Source organism: Alligator mississippiensis, chromosome 5 (assembly GCF_030867095.1).
Source record: "Alligator mississippiensis isolate rAllMis1 chromosome 5, rAllMis1, whole genome shotgun sequence".
In the NCBI taxonomy this organism is placed as follows: domain Eukaryota; kingdom Metazoa; phylum Chordata; order Crocodylia; family Alligatoridae; genus Alligator; species Alligator mississippiensis.
Window position 1 is genome coordinate 1825362 of NC_081828.1, and position 12138 is coordinate 1837499.

The 12138-nt window shown below is 60.5% G+C and overlaps 1 protein-coding gene across 5 annotated transcripts in view; it reads left to right on the forward strand.

Moving 5' to 3' along the window:
• Nucleotides 1-12138, forward strand: part of RNF220 (ring finger protein 220) — a 226246-nt gene that overhangs the window by 131541 nt on the left and 82567 nt on the right. For all 5 annotated transcript variants that reach the window (XM_059727728.1, XM_059727732.1, XM_059727729.1 and 2 more), the window contains exon 3: nucleotides 1496-1625. In XM_059727728.1, coding sequence (XP_059583711.1) covers nucleotides 1496-1625 — 130 coding nt within the window. The remainder of the gene's footprint in view (nucleotides 1-1495; nucleotides 1626-12138) is intronic.

Sequence of the window (12138 nt, forward strand, 5' to 3'; positions counted from 1 at the left end):
GCTCTGCGAAGGGAAGCCAGCCTAGTGGTTAAAGCAAGACCCTGCGGGAGCGTTCCCACCTCTCGCCCTGAGTGTCAGGGACTGCCTCCTCCTCTGCCTCAGTTTCCCCACCCAAAAAAGGGGCAGGGGTTTGGGTTAGTGCCTGGAAAAACCCACGGCAGGCACCGCTCAGCCCTGAGCAAGTCGTGCCCCAATCTTTTAGGGTCGGGGCCGTCCCGTGAGCCTCCGGTGCATGCAGCCATCAAATGGTCCCTTTTGGCTTCTGCATGGCCCCTTCCTGCCTCGGGCTGGGGTTCGGCCTGCCAGAGCCGCATCTGATGCATGAATAAATAATCCCGGGAGGGCCCCGGGCTGCAGCAGAGCTCGTCCCGCTCCCCAGAGCCGGGCTCACACCGCCCTCTGATGCGCGGCCACGCTAGTACAGCCGGGAACGGGGCCGGGCTGGACGTTATTGGCTTTTATATCAGCGCTGCCCATCGGCCTCGCTCCAGAGACGGGTCCCTGCCAAGCCCCTCAGTGTCCAGAGGAGGGATTGGGCCCATCAGGACGCAGTGCTGGGGTGTAACAGTGTAAAACCCTGCTCCTGCCCCGTTCGCTCTCCTGTCCGTGTCCAGGACGCTGGGCAGGACGGGTCTGGGGTCTGACCCGGGCATGGCAGCAGGTCCCTGGTGTAATGCGGCGGCCCCGGGGTTTGCCCTGCGCGGGGGTGAGGAGCCCTGTGGTCTGAGCGCGTTGCTCCAAGGTATGTGCAGTGAGTCCCTGCCCCGGGCAATTCCCGATGGGCACCGGGGTGGGACTGGGCTGCCGGGTCCCGGTCCATTCTGCCACCGACGCTTGGTGTGGACTTGGCCATGTCCCTCCATGCTGCAAGGAGGAGGATGGTGTCCCAGGGTGGAGGGGGCTGCAACGACATGTAATAACTAATGCCACGGTGTCACTCCCCGTGCTGTGGAGATGGGGAAACTGAGGCATGTGGGAAGACCAGGAACACTCTGATTTACGGGTGTATTATTGGAGCATCCGGGAGCCCCGTTGCAAGCCTATCTGTGCCAGGCGCTGTACAGACACTAAACGAGAGCCAGCCCCGGGCTACGTGCAAGGGGGGGGCAGCCAGGAAGTGAACCCATGGGGCTGCGGAGATCCACGGGGCACCTACCATCCCCCCCGGACCCCGGGCATGTCTGCAGATCTGCTGCATCTTCACCCAGCCCAGCCCAGCGGGGAAATCAGGTCAGGAAATCCCATATACCAGTGATTCTCGCGCCAGGCGTCTGGAGGAGATCCTTGCCAGGGTGCAAACATGATACCCCACGTGATACCCCCAGCCACGCATGCAGAGAGTTAACACCCTCCTGCCCTGCTCTGGGCTTGCTGGGTTCCCTGCCACAGGCGAAGTGGCAGGGTCGGGGGCTGCATCGGGGTGGATGGTGGCAGAGAGCATGGTTTATCTGGACTGGCTTGCACTGATGCTTCCCAACCCCTTGTGTCCCCACAGGCAAGAAGAAGGCCACGTTGTTCGACAGCCAGGCCCCGATCTGCCCCATCTGCCAGGTGCTGCTGCGCCCGGGGGAGCTGCAGGAGCACATGGAGCAAGAGCTGGAGAAGCTCACCCAGCTGAACATCAGGTAAGGGGCCCCACAGCTTTAGGCCCCTGGCATGGAGGGACCAAAGCAGGAGCAGCCTCGTTTCCACCTGGGGCTCATCTCATTGCCTTGAGGCGAGCTGGGGCTGAGGTCTCCGGAGAGCAAAGCCTCCGTTGCATGGGTCTGTCCTGTCCCCTTGCCCCGGTGCATGCAGGAGGGAGGCAGGGCTGGGGTTTCTTGCCCTGTTCTGCCCGTCTCCGCTGTTAAACACCAGCTGGCAGCAAGGATGGGCATATCTCCTTGCTGGTAGTGAGATACCAGCATCTCTACCCTCCCCGGATCCAGCCCCGTGGGGTCAGTCCCTGTGCCGAGCTGAGCAGGGAGCTCACCGAGGCATCGCTGCTCCCTTACTCCGGCAGGGAAGTGCCAGAGCCCCTTCCTCTCCTCCCCTGCCGCTCTCGCAGAAAGCAGAGTCCTCGATTCAAAGAAAAAAAAAGAAAGAATTAATTGCATTTTAACTGCTAGCAGTTATTTAGGAAATGGCTGCAGCCAGGGGTTGGCAGCTCCCTGCCCCTGCCTTAATAAAACTCCGCCGCCCTGGAAAGGAGCGTGTTGATTTCAATTATTAATGAATTCCCCGGTTATTAAAAGGTGAGGACAGGGAGCAGGCTGCCGGCGCGGAGCGCAGTGACGTCACCGGGCCGGCGGGGAAAGCAGCGTGCACATGCACACGCGTGTAAGCGGGGGGGGTATGTGCATGGGTGCACACGTGTCGGGGGTGAGCTCCGATCAGCTGGACAGACCTCCGCTGGGGTCTGCGGGGAGGAAAGGACGGCGCGGCTCAGCCTGCGACACAGCAGCAGCCTCCGGTTTCGGATGCGGGCGGAAAGGGGCGGAGGGAAATTCGGCAGGAGGAGGCACGAGGCTGAGACCTGCCCAGCTCGTCGCACTAGTGGCACCGTGCCACCGCTCAGCTCCGCGGCTCTTTAAGAGCAAGGGGGGTATGGGGGGGAAGGGAACGACCAGCCCATTTATCCCGCCCGACACCCAGTCCCCTTGCGCGCGTAATTTATAGTGTAATTTGGGCTGCATCCAACTTAATAAAGGGCCACTGCAAATTAGCGAACAGGTTTAAATGAACAGAAGCAATTAGCGCTCAGAGGAGCCCATCAAGGAAGCCGGGCCAATCTCCGCGCGGAGCTGAAAGCGCCGGCCGGCAGCCGCGATGGCGGGCGGGCGCACGGCGGTGATGGGAAGGTGGCGGTTAATGGGAAGGGAGAGGAAACCCTAAATCACGCTGCGTGACAAGGGCCAGCGCGGGCAGCTGACAAATGAAAAGGAGCGGCATTATTCCCTTAAATAACCCAGCCGTTAACGAGGAGACAGCTCGCCCCTCTCCGCCGGCCGCAGTGCCCGGCCACGCGCGGGGGAGGCATCGGGGGGCCTTTATTAATTATTAAATAACGACTCCCGCCGTGCCGTGATAGATAACGCTCCATCTGGGCCGAGGATTCAGGTGACGGAGGCTAATCTCGAACAAAGCTGCTCTCGTCTTCCCCCAGCCCTGGAACGGGGGCCGTCCACGAAGCCTTGGGGGTCCGGTGAGGCCGTGGACGTGCCCGGGTGAGCTCAGGCCACCCCCTACTCCCTGCAAGGCCGAAGCAGCTCATCTTTACTAGGGGATGGGGGCAAACATCGCGGGAGAGGGGCAAAGAAATGCAGGCAGAGGTCCTGTTGCAAGGTCCTGTCCCGTGCCATCTCGACCCGTCCTGTCCGTGCATCGCGGGTCCAGCTAGGGTGAGCCGTCCTCCTCCAAAAGCCCCGGGGCTCTCCCGCCGCCGGGTCCTGGTGCCTTCTAGGTGCCTGCAGAAGTGAGGGAGACATCACACAGGGCCGGGAGCTGGGCAGTGGAAAGTCACGGGCCAAATCCTGCCCGTGGATCCGGCCTGCGGAGTCGCCTCTGCCTATGCCCTGGGTGGTACCACCTGCCAGGCTGGCCCTGCACGGCTCCGGGGTGGGCGCAGGGACCTGAAGGGGGAAGTTGAGGATGGGCGGCAGGAAGAATCTCCCTCCGGGGCTCATCTCCAGGGTGGGGAGGTCCAGTCTTTGGGGCTTTGGGATCGGTGGCTGCACACAACACCGGGAAGCTCCCAGGGGGTCAGACCAGCGTGCATCTGCCCCTTGTCTCCCACCTTCCCCTGTGTCCGGAGGGCAGAGGACGGGGTGCTCCGGCAGGGACCCCATCTGCTTGGAGCACGGCGAGAGCAGAGCAAGGGCGTGCGTCACAACCAGTTCCCCCACGGAGCAGGGACTGGGTTGGACTGGGCAGCAGCGCTGGGTGGGCGTGCACAGGACGGGTCCCATCCGGGAGGCTCAGGGCCAAGATCCCCCTTGGGCAAATAAGCCAGAGCCCCCCGCCAGGCTCCGGCCCCCGGGAGCAGGGGGCTGCGTCTTCCCTCCCCGCGGCTCTCCCGGCCCCTCGCCGGCTCTGGCTGGGCTCCGGAGGGAGGTGGGGATGGAGAAGGCAGATGCAAATTTCATTTCTGAGCCACTGGCGCCGTTTCAAGAGCCGGCAGCCTCGGAGCCCTTCTCGGCGTTACATATGTAACAGCCTCATTGAACTTGACATGTCAAATTCAGGCCATTTGTGCAAAATCTCCCTTTAATAATACCGTTTCATTTCGCTCAAATGAGACTTGAATGCATGTAAAATGGAAAAGGATATTTAAGCTCTAACATTAGGCAGATGTCTTGCCAGAGGCCGATTGAATATATGAGATTTTGAAGTGCTTAACACGTTTTCGGTGCTCTCTCTTAGAATATGTCACCTGGCTTTCCCCCCCTCCCCTCCCTTTTTTCCTTCCTTTTTTTTTTTATCCCCCTCTTTAAGTGAAGGGTATAAATTGAAACCAAACAAAACTACAAGCCTCAGCTGGAAGGGGATTAACTCTCTCGGCCCCAAACCCCTCAAGGCCATCTTCTGTAGAGAAATGAGCTCCTGACGGAGCTGACGCTCGAGGCAGCACCAAGCGGTCGTACTGGACCGGGATATGGGGAGACAACCGAGTCTCACGTGCCCTTTGCATGCCCTTGTCATGTTAGAGGCGTACAGCCCCTTGCACGGTGGTGCACCATCTCGGCACGACCCGGGCAGGAGGAATGGATGTAGTCGGGGGAATGAAGCGTAGGCTGAGCAGGGTTTTTTGATAACAGACTTCCAATCCTCGAGGGGCAGAGAGGATGGAGACGGGCTTGTCTCTGTGGCTGCAGGGGACAGGACTAGGAGCAACGGTCTCCAGCTGCAGCAGGGGAAACTGAGGCTGGAGATGAGGAGGGATCCACTCTGAAGGGGTCAAGCACTGAACCAGGCTGCCCAGGGAGGGGGTGGACTCGCCGTCCCTGGAGGTTTCCAAATGCAGCTTGGACAGACTCACGGCTGGGATGAGTCTGTCATTGGTGACCCTGCCTTGAGCATCTGATTGCATGAGATGTGACCTCGGGAGGTCCTTTCCAGCCCTGCTTCCCTACGATCCTGTGCCAGCCCTGTGTGCCTCTCCATGCCCGTGCCCTGCTCAGTCCTTGCAGGCTGCATCCCCTACCTACCCAGGAGCCTGGGTGCTGCCTGCTGCCCGGGCCATGGGGAAGAAGGAGCATCCCTTCGCTGAGGGGCTTCGGGTGCAGGGATTGCAAGCAGCCCCCGGGACCCGCCAGCGCTGTTCTTCCCTAAGCAAAGTCGGTGCAGGTGCAAAGCAGGTTTAGGCTGGAGCTCAAGGAAAACTGCACTGGTGGAGCAGGGAGGCCATGGGAGAGATGCCAGGGAAGGGAGGCCGCTCCATCGCTGGAGGGGTTCAAGGAGAGCGTGGATGGGCACTGGTTGGGGATGCTCTACATGATGGGTTGTCTGGACTGATCCTGCCTCGGGCAGGGCTTGGACTGGATGTGACCCCACAGCTCCCTGCCAGCCCCGCGGCTCTGGGACATCTGTTTCTGATTCTAGGTGCAGCCCGTCGCATGACCTCCAGCCCAGGTGAACGCATGCCTTTGCAAGCCCCTTTTTAGGCACCTGGCCTTTTGCCCTCCTCGCACCCTCTGCTAAAGGGGATGTGACCACTGGGCCGTACTGCCGCCCACCACCTGGGCTCTGGTGTCTCAGCACCCCTTTGCTGTCAGCCAGGGCTGTGAAGTGCACGGGCAAAGCATGTGTGTCCTGCCCCGGTCGCGGCAGCACCAGGTGGAAGATAACAGCCTTCTACTGCAGGCCGTTGCTCTGTTCGCGCCGGTGGCCGAGGGCCGCCCGGTTGGGTCGATGCGCCGGCGTCTCCGCGTTTCTCTGCTGCTTGGAGCTCTTCGGGAACGGCAGCGAGCGAGCGTAGCGGCCCAGCCGAGCTCCCGGACCGCCCGGCGCCGGCGCTGGGCCCGGCACGGCCGCGCGTCGAGAGTCGGAATGGCACGAAGTCTGGTCTCGCCGCCTGGACGCTCACTCTGAATGGGGCTTGGGGCATCCACCCACCCATCCCGCCACCCCCACCTACCTACCCACTCACCTGCCCACACATCCCCCACCTACCTACCTACCCGCCCATCCATCCATCCATCCCCCCACCTACCTACCTACCTACCCACTCACCCACCCACACATTCCCCACCTACCTACCTACCCACCCACCCATCCATCCATCCCCCCACCTACCTACCTACCTACCCACTCACCCACCCACACATTCCCCACCTACCTACCTACCCACCCACCCATCCATCCATCCCCCCACCTACCTAACTACCTACTTACCCACTCACCCACCCATCTGTCTGTCCATCCATCCATCCCCCACCTACCTACCTACCCACCCATCCATCCATCCATCCCCCCACCTACCTAACTACCTACTTACCCACTCATCCATCCATCCATTTATCCATCCATCCATCCATCCCCCCACCTACCTACCTACCCACTCACCCACCCACACATCCCCCCCTACCTACCTACCCGCCCATCCATCCATCCCCCCACCTACCTAACTACCTACTTACCCACTCATCCATCCATCCATCCATCCATCCATCCATCCATCCCCCCACTTACCTACCTACCCACTCACGTAACCGTTCACCCACCCACCTACCTACCTATCTATCAACCTACCCATCTATCCACCCTTCCTTCCTTCCTTCCTTCCTTCCTTCCTTCCTTCCTTCAGTCCATCCATCCACCCACCCACCCACCTACCTGTCCGTCCATGCATCTATCTATCTGTCTATCTGTCTACCACCTCTTTTTGCCAGTAGACCTTTTGTGGGTGGATGAGCCGCATGTCTCGTATGTGCGAGGCCGGATCTCGCATCGGCAAGGAAACTACAGAGAAGCCCTGGCTAACATTTGGGGGTGGGCTGATCCGCTGGGCGGAGGGCTGGCCCGCGGGGCAGGCTGTCTGGAGTCGCTCCCTGGCTCTGCTACTGCCTGGCTAAGGGACCTTGGGCCAGTCGCTCCTGTCCCACCCGTGGCACTGGTGCCAGTGGCTGGAAGCGCCTCTTGCTGCCTGCTGTATCCCATCCTCCTTCTCTCTCTGGTGCCGCATCCTCATAGCTTCGCAGGGAACAAGAACAAGAGCCGGTGCTAGTTATCTCCCCCCAGGCTGTTGGAATAAACTCCTATTCCAAGACCCCTCCAGGGACCCCCAGGATGAAGGAATCGGGGAGAGATCCCCCCAGGGACGAGGACAGGGCCATCCCTAGCAGGCTCAGGGACAGAGCTGGGGACAGATACAAAGCACATTACCAGGGCATGGACTGGTGACCCTCTCCTTCATCCTCCCGCCTTCCTCGAGGTCAGGTCCACCCCCAGCATCCCTGGCAGAAGTTCGCCTCCATGGAGCCAGCTCCCACAGCCGCCTTGCTTCCTGGCTTGTGTTTCGTGGCCCTTTGAGTAGCATGTTTCTCTGATGGTCCAGCTGCAAGCCAAGCTGCTTTCCCTGCTCGTGGCCCGCTGCCATCTGCGCGGTCGACATGTCAAAGGAAGACGATGCCGGAGGGGCCTCTGGCTCCGTGCCGATATGGGGCCTGGCATATGACATACCTTGCCTGCCACGACTGTTAAAACCTGGCCGCAGTGTGGACAGCTCCGGTCGGGGGTTGGTGTGACACCAGGGCCCCCTGCTCTAGGAAGCGTTGTGTTAGCCCAGACCAAGCCCTTGTCTGAGATACCCTTACCCGGCAGAAGAGAAGAGGGAGGGGTGGATCACAGTCTTCAAATCCCCAAAGAGCGATGACAAAGAGGATGGAGACGGGCTTTTCTCTGTGGCCACAAGGAACAGGACTCGGAGTAACAGCCTCCAGATGCAGCAGGGGAAACTGAGGCTGGAGATGAGGAGGGACGGTCTGACTGAGCGTGGTCCAGCACTGGACCAAGCTGCCTAGGAGGTGGTAGACTCTCCATCCTTCCAAGAGCAGGTTGGACACACGCGTGTTTGGACAGGGCTGATCCTGCCTTGAGCGGGGGGCCGGGCTGGATGTGACCTGGTGAGGTCCCTTCCCACCCTGCTTTCCTGTGGTCCTCAAGTGGCATCGCTGCCAGCCACCAAGGAGACTCAGACCCAGCAGCTGCCCTGGCTAAGTCAAGTGGGTTACCCCCAAATCTGTCCTGCTGTCCCGTGTCACGTCTGGGACACGGCTGCAGCTGAGAGGTCCACCTGGGGACGCCAACTTGTTGGCCAAGCCATAGGCGCTGTCCCCAGGCAGCCAGTGCTGTGGCCAGGCCTGGCGTCTGAATGAGAGCTGAGGCATTTAGGAACGGGCTTTTTTTGTTAACAAAGCTCCCGAAAATCTCTCCCCTGAAAACCAGCGCGATAGCCGGGCACAGAGAGGGAGCGTCAGCGCTTCCCCACCGGCCCCCGTCTCCCAAACTTTTCCTCCTTCCCTTTCACTCCCTGCCCCTGTCTCTCTTTCTTCCTCTTTATTTTCTTCCCACCTGTTTTTCTTTTCCTCTTCCCTGCCTCCCCTGGTCTCTGTGGCCCCCTCTCCCCCTCCCCTCCCCCAGCCCCGGTATCAAGGCGACATCTCCCAGCCAAGTACTTTTAATTTCCCCTGTAGCCCTTGCTGACACGGTGGATATGCACAGCAAGTTAAATTCCCGCCTGATCAATAAAACAGAAGCAGTGTGTCCGACCGGTCGATATTTTTTTATCTGTCTTCAGCCCAGTCCTGCTGATGACAGCCCCCCGCGCTACAGCAAAGACACTCAAGGGCATCGAGCTTTGGCAACACAGCTCTTTTTTTTTTTTTTTTATTTAAATGAAAAAAAAATCCAGATGCTGGCAAAAAAAAAAAAAGTTCACGGAGTTTGGCCTTTGCTTAATAACGTTTTATGATTTATCTTAATTTTTAATTGAAAAAAATTTGCGAATTAATTGATTTCTGGGACTTGCCAATTAACATTGTAATTGGGTGCGTGATAAATTTCAAGGGAGCCTCATTTTTCTCCCTCTCCCTCTTGTCACCGTGGAGGGGACCCGCTGGGGCAGATGCTTCCCGTCCCCGGCGCGCCCCCCCGCCGCGGCCAAGGTGCTGCCGGCCCCCTGCTCGGAGGAGGCGCAGGCAAGCTAATAAAGTCGTGTTATTAGAGTCTCGCCAGAGGTGACCCCTCGAGGCATAAATCCCCGCCGGGGAGAGCAGGGACAGGTACTATTAAGTGCCTTGCACTACCTTCTTCCAGGCAGCACTGGGTGCCCCCCCTGCACCCACGGCCCCCTCCCTGCCGCGGCCCACACCTGATTGATCTCCGCCGAGGCCGGCTTGACAGCGGCCAAGTCTGCCGGAGCTTCCCCTCCTCTCGGCGTGGATGTACGAGGAGTTATGGAGGGGTGGGGAGAGGAGCGGGGCCCTGTAGCTCCCGGTGGGACCGTCCTAGGGGCAAGGCAGGGCTGGTTGTGGGTGTCTCGGACCCCGCCAGCCCTGACACGAGCCAGGCGGTGAGGGGAGGATGCCTCCAGCTGCTCCAGCTGCTTTCTCCCCTCGGCCCAGATTGGGAGCAGCAGACCACGCACTTCCGCGCCTGTCTCTCGATGCCCACCTCGAAGCCCAGGGAGGCTGTTTGCTTTCCTCCGTTGTACGGCTGAGCCCAGCTCTTGCACAGCGCCATTGCAGAGGGGTCTCGAGATGTGAATCCCAGACTCTGCTCTGGGTCCGAATTCAGGCGCTGGCTCCAGCCCGTCGCGGGGTCGTGAGAAACCTGCCTTTGCAACCAGCCGGCGCTTTCCTCGGCTGCCAGGTGCGCCAGGGTTTAATTTAGGCTCCCCCACAATGGAGCGGGAAGCCTGCCAGGATGCTTGGACATCCCAGGGAAGCCAAAGCAGGACAAGGCCGTGTGCGTGGCGCTGGACAAGCCAGGAGCAGGAGAGGAGGGGTGGGGGCAGGCAGGGCTGAGAGCTGCTGGCTGGGGGGGAGCATGGGTGTGCAATTAAAGCACACGGCGTTGCACGTCTGTTCAGCGCTGTTCAGCTGGCTTTGCCAGCTGGCTTGAAGAGTGTACAGGCTTTGCTTCATCCACCACTGAAATGCAGCCAGCTCTGGGGTGGAACGCAGCAGGGAGCCCGTGAAGGGCCACGGGGAACCTGATGGCGTGATGTCTCTTATTTTTAATGGGAAGACTGGACCCCCCAAGTCTGGCCATCGCTGATGGGGGGTTACATCAGCCAGAGCCCAGCGAGGCTGGCAGCAGCCCCTGGGCTTGCTCCTGTCCTGTCCTGTCGTGGCGGGGAGCAGGAGAGGAGAGGAATCCCTCCAGCATCTCTCTTGCAGAGGGAAGGCGGGGAAACGCAGCCCCACTGCAGAGGCACCGCTCCTCCCCTCCCCTAGCAGACCCCGGTTTTGGCCCTGCTGAAAACCCATGCGGGTTTGATGTTGGAAGCATCAGGTGCCGCGGGTTCGAGGGCCTTGTGGTGAGGGCATGAGGCTGGCTCAAAGCCAGGCCCTGCCACTGACTCCCTGTGCGTCACCTTGGGTGTGTCCCTTTACGCCCTGCGTGTACAGCGGGGATCACACTCCCCGTTCGTGACCTGGAAGCCCTCCGTCCTGAGGCGGTGAGGGCTGACAGCCTGCTCGTGGGTGCAACGGGGCACGAATCCCAGGGATGCCCAGAGACATCGGAGCTGGAGAAGGACCCTCGGAGCTGTTTCTTCCCCTCGGTGCCCAGAGCCCGTTTCTGCATCAGCGTCAGCAGCTGGTGCCATACGGTCCTTTCCCTGCAACCCCCCAGCTCAGGATCAGGCCTGTCCAAACCAGCCCAGACAAACCCCGGGGCCAACCTCTGCGCCACATGACAGTTGCCCCTGACACAGCCCCAGGAATCACCCTTGCCCCCGGGATACAGGGGGGCCACGGCTGCTGCCAGGGGGTCATGAATGCTCCAGAGACCCCAGGCTGAGGCCGTGCCCCCGCTGCAGAGGAAGTCTGCGGTCCCAGCCAGTCTGAGCAGGGGGGATCGCTCAAGGGAGAAAGGCCCAGAAGCAAGGGGGGGGTCTCCCTCTGCTTTGCAGCAGCAGCGTTGCTCCTGGGGGTAGCAGGGAGATGCATGGGCCAAGCTTGCAAAGATGCTGGGTGCAGACAGGTGCAAAGCCCCAGCCAAGTGCCCAGCAGACAGGACACGTTGATGAGGTCCAGAGAAGGGCCGGGGCCAGGAGAGACTAAAAAGGCCAGGAGTCCTGAGTTTGGAGAGGAGACGGCTGAGGGGGGATACGATTGAGGCTATAACATCAGGAAGGGTGTGGACAAGTGCTAAAAAGAGGGGCAGCCGCTGAAATGATGGGAGACAGGTATAAGAGCAAGGCCTTTTTAAAGCAAGGTGTGAAGAGGTGAAACTCGTTGCCCCAGGCGGTGCTGGAGGCAGAACCGGGTTCAAAAAGGGACTGGATAAGTTCGTGGGTGATGGATCTCGGGAGACGTTTCCTCGGACATGTCTACCCCAATGCTGTTGGATACTGAACAGGGAGAGAGACCCAGCTCAGCGCCCTCCCTCCACAGCACCCGGCCCTGCCACAGTCGGGGACAGGACAGCTGGACAGCCCATTGCTCCGGCCCCGTCTGGCCCTGCTGAGAGCCTGGGAGATGCTTGCAACAGCTGAGCTCGGGGGTCTTTTGCAAATCTGGTGTGTCCTGCCAGGTCAGGGGAGCTTCCAGAGATGCGACGGTGAAAAGCGTCCCCTCGGTTCCTCCTCTGGAGGCAAGTGACACCTCTGCTCACCTGCGCGGACATCAGAGACCCCCGCTCCCCTCTTCCCAGGCCAGCTTCCCTCTTGTGCAGGGGCAGTGCCCCCCGCCCGTCTCCTCCAGGGTCTCGCCGGTCTCCCCTCCAGGTCTCCCCACCTGGGTGTTGCAGCGGTCAGGCATTAAATCATATCATCACAGACAACGAGGGTGGGAAGGGAGCTCAGGAGTCACATCTAGTCCAACCCCTGCTCCAAGCAGGACCAGCCCTGACTACATCATCCCAGCCAAGGCTTGGTCTAATTGGGTCTTAAACACCTCCAAGGATGGAGAGTCCACTGCCTCTCTGGGTAAC